The sequence below is a fragment of the Rhincodon typus genome, chromosome 28 (genome assembly GCF_021869965.1).
Source record: "Rhincodon typus isolate 14 chromosome 28, sRhiTyp1.1, whole genome shotgun sequence".
Taxonomy (NCBI): domain Eukaryota; kingdom Metazoa; phylum Chordata; class Chondrichthyes; order Orectolobiformes; family Rhincodontidae; genus Rhincodon; species Rhincodon typus.
Genome location: NC_063359.1, coordinates 33,089,793 through 33,109,582, shown reverse-complemented (window position 1 = coordinate 33,109,582; position 19,790 = coordinate 33,089,793). Strand labels below are relative to the sequence as shown.

The window sequence follows — 19,790 nt, the reverse complement described above, 5'->3', positions numbered from 1 at the left end:
CTCACAGAAAGGCAGGATAGGACAGAAAGGCTGAATGACCTACTCCTGCTCCTATTGCTTATGTTCTTAAATCCAACACAGCCTATTATCACCCGATTGGTCTACATTTGATCATCAGTAAATTGATGGAAGAGATCATCAACAGTGCCTATCAAGCGCCAGAGGAATAACTTGATCACTGACGTTCAGTTTGATTTATGCTAGAGTCACTGAGCTCCTGATCTAATTACAGCTTTGGTCCAAATGTGGACAAAAGAGCTGAACATCAGGGGTTAGGTGAGAGTGACTGTCATCATGTACCTAAACACCAGGTCTTTCTGTTCTACAACACTACCCAAGGCACTACCTTTAATTGTATAAGTCCTACTCTTATGTGTTTTACCAAACGCAATACCTCACATTTATCCAAATTAAACTCCATCTTTCACTCTTCAGCCTACTGATCCAATTGATCGAGATCTGTTTGTAATCTTAAATATCCTTCTTCAGTGTCCACTATACCACCAAACTTGGTGTCATCTGCAAACTTACTAAACATGCCTTTTATATTCCATCTAAACCATTTATATAAATGACAAACAAAAGTGGACCCAGCACTGATCCCTGTGGAACACAGCTGGTCACAGGCCTCCAGTCCGAAAAACAACCCTCCACCATCACTCTCTTCTGCCGTTAAGCCAATTTTGTATCCAAATGGAAAGCTTACCCTGAATCCCATGTGATCTAACTTCACTAATTAGTCTACACATGGAACCTTGTCAAAGGCTTTACTAAAGTTCGAGTAAACAATGTTTACCACTCTGCCTTTATCAATTTTCTTGGTTACTTATTTTACAAGAGGTGAAGTTTCATTCACATCGCTGTGGAAAAGTTGCGATCGGATGCTATATGGTTGTCTTTGTTGATCAGTTTTGCTGATCGCTAGGTACACCAGCACCTGCAAGCTCCCCTCCAAGCCACTCACCATCCTGATTTGTAAATACATTGCCCTTCCTTCACGTTGCTGGGTTAAAATCCTGAATCCCCTTCCTTACAGAACTTTGCATATCTCTAAACCCCAAGAACTGCAGCAGTTCAAGAAGACAGCTCACTACCATATTCACCAGGGCAATTAGGGACGGATGATAAGTGCTGGCCTTACCAGTGATGGCCATATTCCACGAATGAATAAAAAAGAAACATGAACTGCACAGGGCGGGAGATTTAAACTCAAATTTTCCGCCAGAAAGTTTTGCTCACCTTGGACTTGCAGGTGGTAATGCCGCTCTGTCACGCCTGCCTGACTCACAGCGACACATGTGTAGGTTCCGGTGTCAGAAATCTGAATCTGAGCAATCCTGAGGAACAGATTTCATATAAAACTTGTCTGAGTATATGTAAAAATCTGAAGAAATATTTAAACAAAGACACCAACTTCACAGACGCAAAGACTTCAAGACAATTTCTCAGCCACAACTCATATAAGGATTTACCTCAGGATGTGACCAGCCAATAGCAGCCTCACATGGGATGAGATGGGAAGTGGTAATCCATCCTTTAACCAGGTGAGCTGTGGGGTAGGGGTACCAGCAGCTCTGCATTCAAGTGTAACCGCTGCATTCAGCGCTGCTGTGATGATCTCAGGACTGCTGGAGACCCCGCTGATATTCGGAGGTACTGAGGACAACAGAAAATGAAAAACTGAATTTGGACTTATGGAAAAATAACAGGAAATCTATACAGAAAGCATGTCGGTGCCTGGAGACATAAGCACTTATCCCAGCTGATGTTACAGTGCAGAACTGAAGTATTCCTGGCCAATGTTTACTCCTCAGCCAACATTTTATTATCATTTTAGTGTCACTTGTGGGACTTTGTTCTGTGCAAAATTGGTTGCTGTCTGGAATTAATATGCAAAATGAGTGGGTTGTCTTAGAAGCACAGTTTAGACAGACTGGGCCAGTTTCCACTGGAGATTAGAATGGTGAAGGGTGATTTTATTCAAGTTTACAATATCCTGAATGGCCTTGACAAGGTGAATATTGAAAAGATGTTTACATTTGTGGGGGGAGTCCAGAATTAGGGGACATTATTTTAAAATTAGGAATTTCCCTTCTCTCAGAAGGTTGTCCTACTTTGGAATTCTCTGCTTTAGAAGATGGTGAAGGCAGAGGCATTGGCTATCTTTAAGGAAGAGATAGATTGACTTTCTTGCCTAGCAAAAATCTAAAGTTATCGGGGGTAGATGGCAATGTGGAATTTGGAACATAAACAGATCAGTCATGATCTTATTGAATGCTGGAGCTTGCTTGAAGGGCCAAATGGCCTACCTCTGCTCCTAATATCTATGTTCATAAGCTGCATTTGCTACATTACAACAGTGACTTGCCATTTATACTGTTTCGTGTAATGTACCACAAACAATGAGTAGCATAGGGAAGTTAAAATACAATACAATCAATTGTTCAGAAATGAAAATGTTGACTATGAGAAAAATGGGTGAGTTGGAAATCCCACACAACTGGTTTACCTAACACTCCCATTTATACGTTGGAAAAGTGTTTGGTCTGGATTTTCCTGATTCAGACAGATATTAGGATCCTGGCATTTCCCAATGCCACAATCCTGTCTGTGTACTGGAGGAGTTCATCTGTCCTATTTCCATGTTAGGGAGGCAGACGTGGGTTGAAGATGAGCTCTCCATTTCCGGAGGCAGGGTCATGGCAGCAATGGAGACAGCTGGATGACAAAGCTGACTCGTTAGAAGGGCCACATCCCTTTACTGCAGCATCGGTTCAGTTGTATTTATGGTTGCTAGGTCCCCTGGGCAACAGCCCTCACTCCTGCATACCCTTCATTTCTCTGTGCCACTTTCATGGTCCCCATATCTTCCATGTCCCCTACATCTTCCATATCTGTAGTCATTGTAATGAGGACAGCCAGGTAGATCTCATAGAATATGCACTCCCTGATTAGGGCTGTTAATCTGGTCCAATCAGGGAGCCCTGGCTGACAGATATAAACGGGAGTGTCAGAGGTTCTGTTCCCTCTGACAGCTAGCTCTGAGGAAGCTGGACCAGTGTCAAGGACTTTCCACATGTAAATAAAGGGTGGCTTGGTGATGGGATACCGGCCTCTGTGGAGATAGTTCAATATCCACTCACCAAATAACCATTGAACATAGAACTCATGAGTCATTAAATAAAGGCAAGTTTTTGTAATGCTCATGAAATTAAAGAAACAAAATTATGCATTTAACATTCACTTAGAAACAAGTTTTCCGCATTACAATATCATAAAACTGTCAATCAAACATGGCAAATTAAAGCCCCAATCAATAAATGTTTAATTCACTTAACACCTCTTTATCTTATCCAAATAAATTCACAATCATTGAAAAGCCATTTAAAATAAGATTATTACAAAATCATAAAATGGTCAGAGAATTTGAGCACCAGTCCCCTTTGCAGCAGTATAAATAATCCACGATCTGGCTGAGTCTGTCAATCATTTGGACTTCAGACGAGCATTCACCTTGCAAAATGAATATCTAGCCAATTGTTCAGTCTGTTCCGGTTGATACAATTGCCACATGGCTTCATTACAAATGCTTGACTGAGCTCTTAAAATACTGGAAACTAGGATGAGGGTGGAATGTGATTCCACCTCTCCATTTTTAAGGATCTTCCTTCTCCATTCTGGTACAGATGGAGGTAACAAAATCCAGGCCTTCCAACTGATAAATTTTGCAATGGAGAATAAGCAGTAAGCACTTGAAAGTTTGAATGTTCACTTACTGAGTACATTGAGTATGAACATTTTTGTTTCTTCTCCAGCAGTATTCCATGCCATACAAGTATATCTTCCCATGTCTGAAACCAAAACTCCCTTTATACCCAAGGAACTACCATCTGAGGTCAAACTACAGAATGAGAAGAAAACAAATACCTCATGATCAAATAGACAACCAATATTTCGTATTACCAATTACCTTCATTGAGTCTCACATGAGGCTAGTGAAATAGGTTTCATCATGTGCCCTGGTGCCATCAACCAAATCAATTCCAATTGTCCATGAAATTCAGTCAAAGGGTTTTAGTCCAGACAGCATAGATAGACATTTGGTGGAAGGCTCAGGAACCAAGGGGCAGTGCCTTATGGTGATCAGGGGAAGGGGGAGGCGATGGCCTAGTGGAATTATCGCTGGATTGTTAATCCAGAGATCCAGACAATGTTCTGGGGACCCGGGTTTGAATCCTGCTGCGGCAGATGGTGGAATTTGAATTCGAATCCATTGCTGATTGTTGGAAAAACCCATCCGGTTCACTAATGTCCTTTAGGGAAGGAAACTGCCATCCTTACCTGGTCTGGCCTACCTGTGACTCCAGACCCACAGCAATGTGGTTGACTCTTAACTGCCCTCTGGGCAATTAGGGATGGTCAATAAATGCTGCCTAGTTAGCCACGCTCTCATCCCGTGAATGAATAAAGGAAAAAAAAACAGAAAAAGAACCAAAGGCAATAAATATAAGGAAAAGCTTTCTCACATGCAGTGAATGATTAGAATCTGGAATGTTTCACCTGAGTGTGATAGAGGCAAATTAAATAGTGGCTTTCAAAGTGGGACTGGATAAACACCTAAGGGTAAAAATAGTTTGCAGGGCAATAAAGAACTTGGGGATTGGACTGAGCTTTAACCTCAGGACCATGAACACTCCAACCAAGGAAACGGCCTCTCAGCAAGTACCTTGTCATGTCCTCAAATAATTTTACACATTTCAAAGAGATCACCTTTTATTCTTATAAATGCTAAAGTGTACAGGCCAATTGTACTTAATATATAATCACATCTTGCAAATAATCTTTCAGTGGCGACGTAAAAAGAAATACACACTCACTTGAAGTGTGCTTTTGTCAGTGTTTCTAATGGTTGGCCATCTTTGAACCACTTTAAAATGGGTTTTGGTTCTCCTGTAGCCACACATTCCAATTTCACATCTTCATTCTCCATGGCATCATATTCAGTGGGCACGTTTGAGCCAAGAATGCTCGGTGGCACTGAGAAAGGAATAAAATGAAATGAACAAAAAATTCATAAACATAATCATTATTTGGAAAATGTATATTCTGATTAACATTCGGGGGCCAAGAGGAAATTAGATGGCCTGTGGATTATAAATAGGCAAGTTGAAGATTAAGTGCCTTAGCATGCTTACATACTGTCTTTGCACATGTAAAAGAAAATGAACGGTTGCAATTATACTGCATCCATCGCCTCCTCAAGATGTCTCAAATCGCTTAGTGAATGAGGCATTTTGGAAGTGTAGAGAACTGTTGTAATATAGTAAAGGATTTTGAAGTATTTTTCAACATCAGCTGACAACCCCAAACAATGATAGATAGTGCGAGAAATGGAGGTGATACTTGGGTAAGTAGGAGATGGTTTTCTGAGATTGGTTTCAGCAGTCATTATGACTCATTTGTCATAAAGTTTTATAAAAAGATGGTGTGGAAACATCATAGACATAGAAATCAAAATGAATTGCAACAGGCAAAAATGTGCCATTATTGTACAGGGCAACATAAACACAGCAGGCTACGCAGTATGTCGTGTGGATGTGAATACAGTAAAGACAGTTTGATGATTGCATTGATGTTTTAGCTGTGCATTCTTCATATATTCTGAACAGTTTACAGCCAAAACTTTAACATGCCATTTTTATTTGGCAACCTGCTGTGTATTTCCAACATTCTCCGTTTTTTTATCTCTTTATTTTATTTCAAACTCCTCTTGATAGACCCCACAACATAGAACTCAGTTTTCTACAGTGTCAGTCATAACTCAGTGGGTAGCACTTGTGCCACTAAGTAAAGAATACGAGTTGAATTCTTACTTTACAGGCTGAAGAACAAAATCTAGACTGACACTTGTTGTGATAGTGGTAAATACGAACAATCACATTTTAACTTACATCATCTGATAGTTAACTTGAGACAATTAATGGACTAAAATGATTTTTAAAAATGAAGAAACATGGACTAAAATGGCTGCACTGATCACCTGGCCACAAATTGAGACAAGCGGCATGAGACTTATAAGTAATAAATTAAATCATGTGCCTTGAATAACCATTTTTTCTAAAAACATTGAAGGCAGGAAAATCAATCAAGAAAAAAATTTGCATCTCCCGTTTGCCTCACAAGTATATAAAATTTTTATACATTGAGAGGTTAAAGGCTCACAGCTTTTCCAAATTGGCTAACTAACAATGAAGTTAGACTTTGGAATAACATTTCTACAGCTTTGAGCAGCACAGAAGAAAAAGGAACATGAATTCATATCAGCAGTATAGAAGGCTTGTTCTCTGTCTCCCCACGTGGCTTTCTCATTATCTCAGAAAAACAGTGCTAGGTGAAAAAGCAAATTGGGAAAACAACCATTCACAGAGAGCTCAAGATATCTCCATACTCTGCGACTGCTTCAGATACGAAAATCAAGAATTAATCAACTTCAGCTTTAGATGTAAAATCCGACAATTCAGAGATTCTAAGGACTTCTAAACTATGTAGTTTCACTTCTGCCTGTCAGCACAAGACATTTTCCCCTGGTACTTGCCATGATGCCCATTGTGAGAGCTTGCTGTCCACAAATTAGCTGCTGTGTTTCCCATATTACAACAGCAACAACGTTTCAAATATACCTCATTAGCTTTAAAATACTTTAAGATGTCATAAGAAATGAACTGTGCTTTTAAAATTCAAGTCTTTCTTGCTGTTATTTTTGCATTATGGTTATCAGCTAACTCAGTAAAAGTTGAAAGTTCAATTTACCTTGAATGAAGAGTAAGAAATGTTTATAAACTTCTCCCTCAGAATTCCTTGCCAAGCAGGAGTAATTCCCGGAATGGAAAATCTGTAACTGGATAGTTTGAAGTCTACTACCACTGGATAAGATATGCCAATCCTGGCTGTTGCTACTGTCTGTTAAAACAATTTTATTATGATTTATTTTTCTGCAAAGTAATATTCCTGCAAGTAACAAGTGCTAGGCAATGACCATCAACTAAGAGAGATTAGCTAACCATCTCCTTGACATCCAATGACATTACCTTTGCTGAATCCCACACTATCCCACACTCTGTGCGTTAACAATGACCAGAAACTGAACTGGACATCCATAAAAATACGTTGTCTACAAAAGCAGGTCAGAGACTTGCATGACAACAGTGACTACACTTTGAAAAGTACTTCATTGTCTTTAAAAGACATTGAAATGTATGGTACACATAAAAGGCCATCTACAAATGCAAGTGTTTTTACTTTACATCAAGGTTTATTCAACTATGGGCAATAGTGTAGGAACCATTATGTCACATGAAGGACACCATTCACCGTGTTTTGGTTGTGCTGGCTGTGCTAAAACCCATGCTCCAGGTCAATGACCATTTTATTATTATTTTATCCACAATTCTGTGACTTCCTCACCTTCAACTCCCTTTCCAAGATTATCTGCAGAATTAGCTTCCACCACCTTTTCTGCCAAAGTGTTTCTGAAAATGACAACACTCAGTGAAAGAATGAGCTAACTTTTGTGGTGCAGAGGGAGCTTACTCCTTGCCACGGTCTCCTTTTTTACCCTCCCTCCCCAACCCCAGAACAAATGTCAGATACCAGTTGCCCAATGTTAAACAAGCTGTCTTCGCACAATAACACTCCGGGATCATAACAGATCAGGGGCTAGGAATCCTGCAGCAAATAATTTAACTTGTGATTCACCAGAATCTTTCCACCATCTTCAAGGCAGAATTCAGGAGTGTGATGGAATACTCTGCACTTGCCTGGATGAGTGCAACTCCAACAACATTCAAGAAGCCTAACACCATCCAGGACAAAGCAGCTAATTTGGCACCACATTCACAAACATTCACTCCCTTCATCACCAATGCCTCAGTATTAGCAGTGTTTACCATCTATAAGATGTCCTGCAGAAATTTACCAGGACTCCTTACAGATTGCCTTCCATATCCACAAGCATTACAATCTACAAGGAGAAGGACAGTATGTACATGGGATTACTAGCACTGCAAGTTCAAGCTTCAAGCTAATCACAATCCTGACTTGATAAAATATTACCGGTCCATCAGTGTCACTTGGTCAAAACCCTGAAATACCCTCCTAATGGCATTGTGGGTCTACCTACTCCAAATAGACTGTGGTGTTCTATCAAAGCATCTAATAATCTGGAAAATTTCCATGAGGTCAACTTTCTTGTTTCATTTTTCATGGGATGTGGGCATCACTGGCTGGCCAGCATTTACCACCCATCCCTAGCTGCCCTTGAAAAGGTGGTGTGGTGAGCTGCCTACTTGACCCACAATACCCTTAGGGAGGGGATTCCAGAATTTTGACAAAGCAGCAGTGAAAGAACGGCGAAATATTTCCAGGACGGTGAGTGGCTTTGAGGGGAACTTACAGGTGGTGCCATTCCCATCTATATGTTTTCCTTGTGCTTCTAGATGGAAACGTTTGTGGGTTTGGAATGTGCTGTTAAGGAGCTTGGGTGAGTTTCTACTGTGCATCTTGGGTTACATACATCTGGATGGAGATCACTGCAATGGCTTTAGCCTTATATTCTGCACTGATGTGATGGCCTCTTCCAGCTTTGAGGATGGGGATATTGCTGGAGCCTCCTCCTCCAATGAGTTGTTTAAATGTATGCTACCACTCATGACTGGATGTGGCAGGAATGCAGAGGTTAGATCTGATCTGTAGTAGACAGATGCACCCTGCTGGTGGCAGATTGGCCAGGATGATGTCAAGTATATTATACCCTCTTGTTGGTTCCCTAGATTAATTCCAGGTGGTCTGTCCGATCTCATTTCTTTGTTGAGACTTCGTAGATATTGATACAAGTGAGTGGCTTGGTATATCATTTCAGAAGACAGTTGAGAGTTAATCACATTGTTGCGTGTCTGGAGTCATGTAGGCCAGACAATCATTTTATGGTCGTCAGTAGGTTTTTAATTCTGGACTTTTTTTATTGAATTCAAAATCCACCCAGGTTCGCTGCACATTAGCTGAGTTTCTGGATTAATGGTCTAGCGAGAAGTCCATTAGGCCATCGCCTCCCCATGTTCTATGGAGAATATCTCCAACTGTTTCAACCTGTCATAAGTTTCTCATTCTTGGTAACATTCTGATTTGGAAGTCTCTTCCTCAAAAGGCGCTGGAAGCAGTCTTCAAATATTTTTAAGGCAGAGATGAATAGATTCTTGATAAATGACAGGCAAAAGGATATTGTGGTAGGCAAGAACGCTGAGTAATCATCTATGATCTTACTGACTGATGCAGCTTGCTTGAAGGACCGAAGGACAAACTCATGCTCCTAATTTGTAAGTTCAAATATGTCATACAATAAGTTTCTGTATTCGGTTTCCAAAGTTTTACAGATTGACTTAGAGTGGTGACCCAGAATGATCCACAATAATCAAAGTGAATGCTTTTCCATTCTATTGCTCTATTTATAAACCAAATAACTTTATGCTATTTTTTTACCACTTCTTATCTACTCGCATGTACTTTTAAGAATTTGTCTATACAGATTCCAAGAGTATGACTTCATGGAAAACCTGACCACTTATCCATTTTTTATTCAGTAATGTGCCATCTAGTTCAGCAACATTTCACATTTTAAACAAACAGAAGTTAATTATCACCTAGAAAAGATACCACAGAAATATGCTTTCAGCATAATTTTTCTCTTTTGATGTTTTTATTCCATACAAGTCTTTTACCATTCCATTCACCCCATCTCAGCCCTTCATCAACTCTATCTATTACATTTTCTCTCATGTGCTCATCTAGTTTCCTTCCAAAAGCATCCACGCTATTTCTCTCAACCACTTCCTGCAATGGCGAGTTCCACAGTTTAACCAAATCAGTTACCATGCTGACCACACCCAGTCCTACCTAATGGTTCTCCATCTTTGAGCCAAGTGATCGTGGGTGGTGGAACTCCCAATGCCTGGCATGATAGGACACAGGGGCTGCCAGCTGTCTGATTTATAACCTCCTCTAAAGGCTCTTCAAAAGTTGGTGGGGCTGAAGAAAAGGAAGAAGAAACATTGATATAAAAATAAAGAATGACTGTAAACAACTTGCTACTTTTTCCAATTTTAATAGCTTAGGGGGCTATTAATCATTGGGTAAGCATATTTCCCACTCATTCTGCTCCACCAGTCCTTTAAAAATTCAAAGATGTCTTGATGGCACTGGGATCATAAGACAACCTCTGGGATTTTTACCACTTCCAGGGCAGGTAATGTATTAATGGTGTTTTCACTGGACTGTTAATCTAGAGACCCAGATATTGTTCTGGGGACCCGGGTTCAAATCCCGCCACGGCAGATGGTGGAATTTGAATTCAACAAAATATCTGGAATTAAGAATCTACTGATGACCATGAACCCATTGTTGATTGTCAGAAAAACCCATCTGGTTCACTAATGTCCTTTAGGGAAGGAAACTGCCATCCTTACCTGGTCTGGCCAACATGTGATTCCAGACCCACAGCAATGCGGTTGACTCTGATCTGCCCTATGGACAATTAGGGATGGGCAATGAATGTTGCCTAGCCAGCGACACCCTCATCCCGTTAATGAATAAAGACAAAAAAATTGAAAACTGGCCTACACTGGGTCCGAACTTGGTAAACCTTTGAAAATCCAAGCTATGATTTCTGTCCTACAGAAGATGAGGCAATGGCCTAGTGGTATTATCACTAAACTATTAATCCAGAAACCCAGCTGATGATCTGGAGACTCGGGTCTGAATCCCACCATGGCAGATAATGGAATTTAAATTCAATTAAAAAATCTGGAATTAAGGGTCTAATGATGACCATGAAACTATTGCCGATTGTTGGGGAAAGAATCCATCTGGTTCACTAATATCCTATAGGGAAGGAAAATTGTAATCTTTACCTTGTCTGGCCTGCATGTGACTCCTAACCCACAGCAATGTGGGTTGACTCTTAACTGCCCTCTGGGCAATTAGGGATGGGCCTAGCCAGAGCTGCCCACATCTTGTGAGTGAATTTTAAAAAAACCCAAGGTGAGCTTTAGGTGGGTTAGTGGCCAAGCAAGTGCTGCCACGTGCTTCAGGATCCTCAGAGTATTTTAACATTGCCTGGTACAGGACGGAAGAGGGACTAGAGTGGCAGGAGAGAGGTGAAGTTCACAGCATATCAAATATCACCTGCTGCCTTCCAGGAAAATGACAGAAAGAGTTTTAGGAGAGTTTTGTTAATGGAAAGGGGAACACTCCTGCTGCTAATGGTCCCATATGCCTGGAGATACAGTTCACATTTTTCACCACCTGCTGACCTGCTTCAAAGTCGAATGGAAAGCACTATAACTTTCCCTGCTCATATCTTTGTTAAAATGACATCGCAGGCCATTTGAGTTTAGCTGACACCTCATATGTTACTGAAAACCAGCAGCATTATTATAAATGCTTAACTTGTGTCACTTCATTTTAATAGCTCACCTCCTCCATTCCTGGTGAGCAGGGAGAACTAAAATTCTACCCAGGAAGCTAACAGTCTGGAAAACCCAATTCCAACATTTGAGTGCAACCTCAAGAAAAGCATATTGGTGAACCACTGTCTTAACAGAATAGAAGCACTCAATGAGAAAAGGCCTTTAAGACCATATGCAGGTACAATCCTTTAAACCAAGGGCTCTACCCCAGTCATAGAATCTCCTGAAGGCAAGATTTGCATTATAACTTCCAAAACAGAGATCCAAAAAAATGTTCAACTAAAATATACTCAAGAAAGAGTTGTCTGAAGTCTAATGTACTTCTCATTCTTACAGTGCACATTCAGCCTGAAGGTCCTTTTCATGTGTCCAGCCAGGTTGGTAACGTTACACATATAGTGCCCAGAATCTGTAACCTAAAATCACACGGAGCAAAAATTAACAGTGCGCAAGCTAACAGAAAGCAATGAGATAGCAAGAACTGCAGATGCACTTCCCACTTCCAACAAACTAAGGGCTAAGGGGGTGGCCATGGGCACCCTCATGGGCCCAAGCTATGCCTGCCTCTTCGTAGGATATGTGGAACAGTCCCTCTTCCGCTGCTACACTGGCACTATCCCCCACCTTTTCCTCCGCTACATTGATGACTGCATCTGCGTCGCCTTGTGCTCCCACGAGGAGCTTGAACAGTTCACCAACTTTACTAACACCTTTCATCCCAACCTCAAATTCACCTGGACCATCTCCGATATCTCCCTCTCCTTCCTTGACCTTTCTGTTTCCATCTCTGATGACCGCCTTGTAACCAACATTTACTTCAAACCCACTGACTCCCACAGCTACCTAGACTACATCTCTTCTCACCCACCTTCCTGCAAGAATATGATCCCCTATTCCCAATCCTCCGCCTCTGCCACATCTGCTCCCAAGATGGGGCGTTCCACTCCTGCACATCCCAGATGTCCTGCTATTTCAAGGACCGTAACATCCCCCCTCCGATGATTGAAAATGCCCTCAAACGCATCTCTTGGGTCTCCCACACCTCTGCCCTCACATCACCTCCCCCCAACAAAACAAAAATAAAGACAGGATCCCCCCTGTCCTCACATATCACCCCACTAACCTCCGCACCCAAAGTATCATTCTCTGTCACTTCTGCCACCTACAATCTGACCCCACAACCAAAGATATATTTCCCTCCCCACCCCTATTTGCCTTTCATAGGGACCGCCCTCTCTGCGACTCCCTTGTCTGCTGCCACACCTGGCATCTTTCCCTGCAACTGCAGGAAGTGTACACCTGCCCCTACACCTCCCCCCTCACCTCCATTCAAGGCAAAAAACAAACCTTCGACATCAGACATGGGTTCACCTGCACATCCATCAACTTGGTCTACTGCATCCACTGCACCCGATGTGGCCTCCTCTACATCGGTGAGACCAAGCGGAGACTCAGAGACCGTTTTGTAGAGCATCTGTGCTCTATATGCGACAAACAACAACAACACCTTCCGGTCGCAAAACATTTTAACTCCCCTTCCTACTCCCTGGGTGACATGTCCATCCTGGGCCTCCTTCAGTGTCACAATGACGCCACCCACAAACTGGAGGAACAGCATCTCACATTCCGCATCGGGACCCTACAGCCCGATGGCCGAAATGTGGATTTTACCAGTTTCAAAATCTCCCCACCCCCGGCTTCATCCCATGACCAACTCTCCCTCTCACCCCCTCCTCCTTGACCTGACACAATCTGTCCATCTTCTCTCCCACCTATCCGTCACTTCCTCCTCACTGACCAATCCCTACCACTGCCTACATGCCCTCACTTGTCACCATCCAACCTACCTTCCCCAGGCCACCTGTCCTGTCTCTCCTTATTTCTGAACTCCCTTTCCCCTCCCCATTTCTGAAGAAGGGTCCCGACCCAAAACGTCAACTTTTCTGTTCCTCTGATGCTGCCTGGCCTGCTGTGTTCCTCCAGCTCCACACTTTGTTATATCTAATAGAAAGCAATGTGTTATTTCATGCTTTGGAAATCAAAAAGAAAATTAAATTGCAATAATATTCTGAAACATGAGATTTGGCGTAGAGAGAAGGAAGCTGAAGGTTAAAGCTAAGCAAAACAGTAACACATTGGATGATAAGATCTTTTTTATATCTTGTTCAGGATGGACAAGAAGTGCTTTGGGTAGAAAAAGAAACTGAGCTTCTTGGAGGTAGTGTCACAGTGCAGGTGATATGGGAGGTCCATTGCAAATCAAAGATCTTTTAGAACGTTGATATGCTGCGCAATCACTGGGGACAGGGGCAAGTAGGGGAATCGCTATGGATGTAGGTATGCATGCATGTTTCCTAGACCATTTTACATCTAGCCATATAAAAGAATTTTAACAAACATGTAGGAAATGAATCACATTTTTCACCTTCCCACCACAAGATGATTGATTGATTATCAATCTGTAAATCTTTACAATATGCAGGTGTAAATGCAGGTTTCCTGGTCAGCCAGAGCTATGTGGTAGCCATAATGCAAAAAGGTTCTTGCCATAACAAGCATCAGCTGCATAGACAAACAGTACAAAGGCTACATAGTAAGATAAGAGCCCATTGTATTGGGAATCTGGATGTTAGGGTAGGTAAAAAAAAAAGTGGCTACCTAATAGAAGACAAAAATTTGAGTTAAGGGGGCCATTTTCAGGTTGGCAACCTGTGCCATAGGCATCAGTGATGAGTCTGCAGTTATTTATATTACATGTTAATGATTTGGATATTTTTATTCATTCGTGGATGTGGGCATTGCTGTTTGAGCTAAATTTATTCCTATCCTTCGTTGCCCTTGAGGAGGTGGTGGTGAGGGGCCTTCTTGAACTGCTGCAGTCCATCTACTATAGGTAGACCTATGATGCCATTGGAAGGAGTTTCAGGATTTTGATCCAGCAAGGCAAGTAAATGTACTATTGCCAAATTTTTAGTCGTGATAGACAGATTTTTAATTAGTAAGGAAACCAAGGGTTATGGGGAAAAGGCAGGAAAGTAGGGTTGAGGATGATGAAATCAGCAATGAATGATGCCCTGAATGATGCAGCAAACTTCATAAGCTAAACAGCCTACTTCTGCTCTAGCATCTTATCGTTACCCAAGCAAATTATAAAGTTAAACTACTGTCAATCTTTGAAATATCAACTATAGGTTTTACCTGAGCATCTTGTATTTGGAGTATTTGACCGTCAGATAGGATATGGGTGCCATTTACCAAGGCCAGAAGGTGATCGTTCTTATACCACAAAATAGTAGGGACTGGTACTGCTTCTGATTCACATCTGAGAGTAGCTGTCTCTCCAGCACGGATTGTGATGGCCTCAGAGTAACTGTCACCATGGTGTTTAATGGAGGGCGGAACTATGGGGGTCAAAATTCAAAAGACATTGATTAGCATATCTAGGAATACTGTACTTTCTGCTGCTGTAAATAGACGCAATGGCTCACAAACCAAATGTAATATTCTAAATTGTTCATGGCACAAGAACTACAAAAGTCTGTCAGGTTATATTTTCGACTAATCACAGTGCTTCCCAGTAAATCAATAGAACATTAATTCATGATAAATTTATACACCACAATCATTAACCTATCACTCATGAATAACATTTAAAAGGCATGAGAACTGTTCAGTATTAAAATGCAGTGTTACCGTCTCTCCATACCAGCATGCTTTATGTTAGGTTTACATCACATTTGGCACGGTCAACTACGCCCACCCTCCACCATATTGGTCCTCTATTGTCCAGCTCTGTGTCCTGATTTGCTCTCACTCTTTTTGATAACAGCTGGAGTATTTCAAAATGATTCACCTTGCCCAGCTCTGCACCATTTTTGCCAAGTTCTCCCAAATAATCACCTTTGACTATATTTTCTTTCTTATCTGAATCGATAGACATGAGGTCAGCTTCCACATGTATGCTTCTCCAGGTATACACTGAGGAGACAGAAGCCATCATTTTTGAACCCAGCTACAAGTCCAAACCCAAGTACACATTCATTTCAAGCCCCTCTTTGGACACTTTCTCAGGCTGAACAAGCTATTTGCAGCCTTAACATCACATTCAATCCCAAGCTGAGCTTACAACTTCATATTCCTCTCCATCACAAAGATTGCCTACTCCACCTCAATGTGTATGCTCATTGGTTTGTTGAGAACATGCCCTTTTACATATTTTCTCCAACTAACTAATATTTTCCTGACTAACATACAATGAGTTGGTTTTGATACTCACCATATATATGGAGGTGAATGTCCTTCACATCTCCCCCTGCTGCATTGGTGGCAACACAAACATAGTTGCCATTGTCTTCTGTCTTTGCTCTGGGAATGTGAAGGATATGACCACCTGGAACAGAAATGAGATCAGGTCAGAGATTATTCAACCATAATCCAAACAAATAGTTAAAATAAATATGGAGTAATTTGTTCTGTTGAGGACTGCACTACAAATAGCAGAACAACAGACACCAAGCTGTTCTCTTTAGGTTAATCAAGAACTCTTTTTAGGTGGAGTTCAGCCTCTACACCTTCCTTGTGTGGATCCAACAAGTCTCATATATTCTGAGTTTCCAAATTCCATGCCTCAACAAATAATGTTGGAATCCCTGTAGCTTTAAAACACTAATACTTAGAGGGAATATTCTTTCTGCCACCTTATCGAGGCACTATCCTGTATTAAGATTCCATGGATACTGATCTGTCACTGTTACTTAATCCAACCAGAACATGAAAGCAGCAGGCATTAATAGGATTTAAACTTGTGAACCATGTAACCAAACCAATTCTGACTTCACCCAGATACCACACCGAGGGCCTGAATGGCCTAAAGCTGGTTCTAATTAGTAGATTTGTAATCACACTTGCATTTTCCAGGATGCTAACTGGTAGCAAGAATCTGGAATTTGCCTCCCTTCTTGCTGATTCCCTGACTGGAATCTGATTGAACTCTGTTATCTTGGCACTAAATAAAACTAAAAAAGCAATAAGGTGGGAGAAGATGAAATATGCAAGTAAGCCACCTAATAATGTCAAAAGACAATTGCAAAAGCTTTTTTTAGCCGTCTGAAAGGTAAGACAGGGGCAAGAGTGGACACTGGACGACTGGAAAATGAGGCTGGAGAAGCAGTAATGGGAAACAAAGAAATGATGGAGGAACTGAATAGATACTTTGCATCGGTTTTTACAGTGGAAGACACCAGCCACATATCAGAACTTCAAGACAGTCAGGCACGAGAGGTGACTGTAGTGGCCATCACCACGGAGAAGTTGCTGGGGAAACTAAAAAGTCTGAAGATGGATAAATCGCCCAGACCGAATGGAGTACACCTCAGAGTTCTGAAGTAGATAGCTGAGGAGATTGTAGAGGAATTGGTGGTGATCTTTCTGGGATCACTGGAGTCAGGGAGGGTCCCAAAGGATAGGAAAATGGCTAACGGAACACCCCTCTTTAAGAAGAGAGGCAGTAGACAGGAAGCTATAAGCTGGTTAGCCTGCGATAGGGTTAGATTTTAGAGTCCATTACTAAGAATTAGATTGCATAGTATTTGGAAGTGCATGGTAAAATAGGGTGCTGTCAGTATGGCTTCATCAAGAGGAGGTCATCATGCCTGATAAATCGGTTGGAATTCTTTGAGAAGGTAACGAGCAAGTTAGACAAAGGAGAGTCAGTGGACATAATCTATTTGGATTTCCAAAAGGACTTGACAACGTGGGAGGCTTCTATGTAAGATAAGAGCCCATGGTGTTAGGGGCAAGGTACCAGCATGACTAGAGAATTGGTTGAATGGCAGAAGGCAGAGAGTAGGGATAAAGGAGTTTTTCAGGATGGTAGTTGGTGACTAGTGGAGTTTAGCAGGGGTCATTGTTGGGACCACAACTATTCACGTTACACGCTAACGATCTGGATGAAAGAACCGAGGGCATTATTGCTAAAATTGCAGATGCCACAAAGATCGGTGGAGGGACAGGTGGTGTTGAGGAAGCGGGAAGTTGCAGAAGGAATTGGATATGATAGGTGAGTGAGCAAAGTGGCAAATGGAATACAATGTGGAAAAGTGTGAGGTTATACATTTTGGTACAAAGAGTAGAGGCGTAGGCCATTTTCTAAATAGAGTAAGGCTTCGGAGATCTGAAGCACAAAGAACTTGGGAGTCCTAGTTCACAATTCTATTAATGTTAACATGCAGCTTCAGTTGGAGTTTAGGAAGGAAAATACAATATTGGCATTCATTTCAAGAGGGCTAGAAAACAAGAACAGAGAAATATTGCTAAGGCTGTACAAGTCTCTGATCAGATCGCATTTGGAATACTGTGAGCAGTTTTGGGCCCTGTATCTAAGAAAAGTGGGTTGGGATCTAGACAAGGTTTGCAAGAATGATCATGGGGATGAATCCTTGTCCTATGGGGAGCAGTTGAGGAATCTGCGAGTTTAGAAGGTTGAGGAGGGGAGATCTGATTGAAACTTACAGGATACTGACAGGATTGGATGTAGATTAGATGTTTCTATGATTAGAAGAGAGTAGGACCAGGGATAAGTCCTCAAAGTGAAGGGACGACCCTTCAGAAAGGAGATGAGGAGGCATTTCTTCCGCCAGAGGGTGGTGACTCTGTGGTACTCACTACCGTAGAGGGCTGTGGATTGAGTAAATTTAAGACAGAGGTAGATAGGTTCATAATGAGTAAGGGGATCAAGGGTTATAAGGAGAAGGCAGGAGAATGGGATTGAGAATCACATCAGCCCTGATTGAATGGCAGAGCAAATGCGATGGGCTAAATGGCCTAATTCTGCTCCTATATCTTGTGGTTCTATGGTCACAAACTGGAAACTGAATGAGTCACTTTGCTGGTCTACATGGTTCAAAATGTCCACTGCATTCACTCACTGAAGAATGGGGAAAGTTCTTATTTTGAATTCACTGCAGGCTTCAATCTAATCCAAGGTTGAATGAGAAAAGAATATATTTGTTCTGATTTCAAACATCTTTAAGTGTAACACCTTCAGGGTCTTTAGTATATCATGAATGGCAATGGAGGGCTCTGGATGATGCCATCACTGGAGAGGTCAAAGGTTGTTTTGCATTTCCATCTCACATTTTCCTTGTCAACTTCTCACCTGGGAGGATCAGCATGTCGGGGTGGGATTGCAGCAACTGTCCATTTTTGTACCATTCGATGTCTGCAGAAGGTACTGCTCGGGATTCACATGTTAACCAAATGGGATTATTCATCACGACACTGACATTTTCTGGAGTGGGGCCCAAAAGCATGGGAGGCACTGTACAAAAAAAAAGCAGAACCAGATGCACGTTGATGCTGATTGATCTCTATTCAAAATCTCAGCACTAAAACTAAGCTGCAACGTCAAATATTTTGTAACTTTAGGATTTCTTCCTTCGCCTTCAGGACAGAATTGTTCAGTAACATAAACATTAATGTAAAATTAGAATTCTATATTTTAGTTTCCTTTCTTTAATGTCGATTTTTTTTCAGAAAGGCAGCAACAGACTAAGTTTGGAAGAGGCAGTGCAATCAACCTTGATCTATGTATGTGAAGGTACAGAAACACATTTGAAGGAACAAGGAGGAAGTGCTTAAAAGAGGGTATCCCCGAGTTGTATTATGAGAAAGAAACAATAAGAAACTGTTGGCGAGTAGAAACTAGAAAGGAGGGTGGCTGAAAGTGATAAAAGATATCCATCAAATGAATTTGCTTTCCATGTAACAGGAGAACTGATCCATTCTGCTCCAAACACCTGGGTCCATTCTATTGCAGTGGGAAGCTCTGACGAAGTCAGAGAATCTAATTAAGTACAATTACAGTAAATCCACACATGAACTGTTCTATTTTGACGTTTTGGCCAGATCTGTTCACTATGCTTCAATGAAATGGCTTGAAGCATTTTCTATGTTAAAGACACTACATTACTTCAAGTATCCAGTGTCGTAATGAAGCACAAGATGTATACTGGGTCCTTAAAATGCAGCAGGGGTCATTACCTTGAACATGAAGGCTGAAAAGCTTCTCTGTGCTTCCTGCTGGATTTTCTGCTAGACAAACGTAGCCAGCTGCATCAGATGCCTGCACCATGTGAATCTACAGGGAAAGGACAACAAGCAGCACGTGATTGAGGTTCAATCCGAAGCCTGACACAATGCAAAATAGGGACTGAGTTTCTGCACAGCTGGAGTACAGTCTACAGATCTGATTCAAACAGGGATAATCTGATA

General features: G+C 41.5%; 1 protein-coding gene across 1 annotated transcript in view; it reads right to left on the bottom strand.

The window, feature by feature from the left end:
• The window catches only part of LOC109918284 (hemicentin-1-like), a 417,033-nt gene that overhangs the window by 90,881 nt on the left and 306,362 nt on the right, over positions 1–19,790 (bottom strand). The window contains exons 57-67 of the mRNA XM_048613389.1: positions 19,560–19,656; positions 18,676–18,837; positions 15,796–15,909; positions 14,718–14,920; positions 11,854–11,935; positions 9,949–10,080; positions 6,811–6,960; positions 4,878–5,037; positions 3,777–3,901; positions 1,473–1,656; positions 1,240–1,337 (exon numbers count right to left, since the gene is read on the bottom strand). Of these exons, the coding sequence (XP_048469346.1) occupies positions 1,240–1,337; positions 1,473–1,656; positions 3,777–3,901; positions 4,878–5,037; positions 6,811–6,960; positions 9,949–10,080; positions 11,854–11,935; positions 14,718–14,920; positions 15,796–15,909; positions 18,676–18,837; positions 19,560–19,656 (1,507 nt within the window). The remainder of the gene's footprint in view (positions 1–1,239; positions 1,338–1,472; positions 1,657–3,776; positions 3,902–4,877; positions 5,038–6,810; positions 6,961–9,948; positions 10,081–11,853; positions 11,936–14,717; positions 14,921–15,795; positions 15,910–18,675; positions 18,838–19,559; positions 19,657–19,790) is intronic.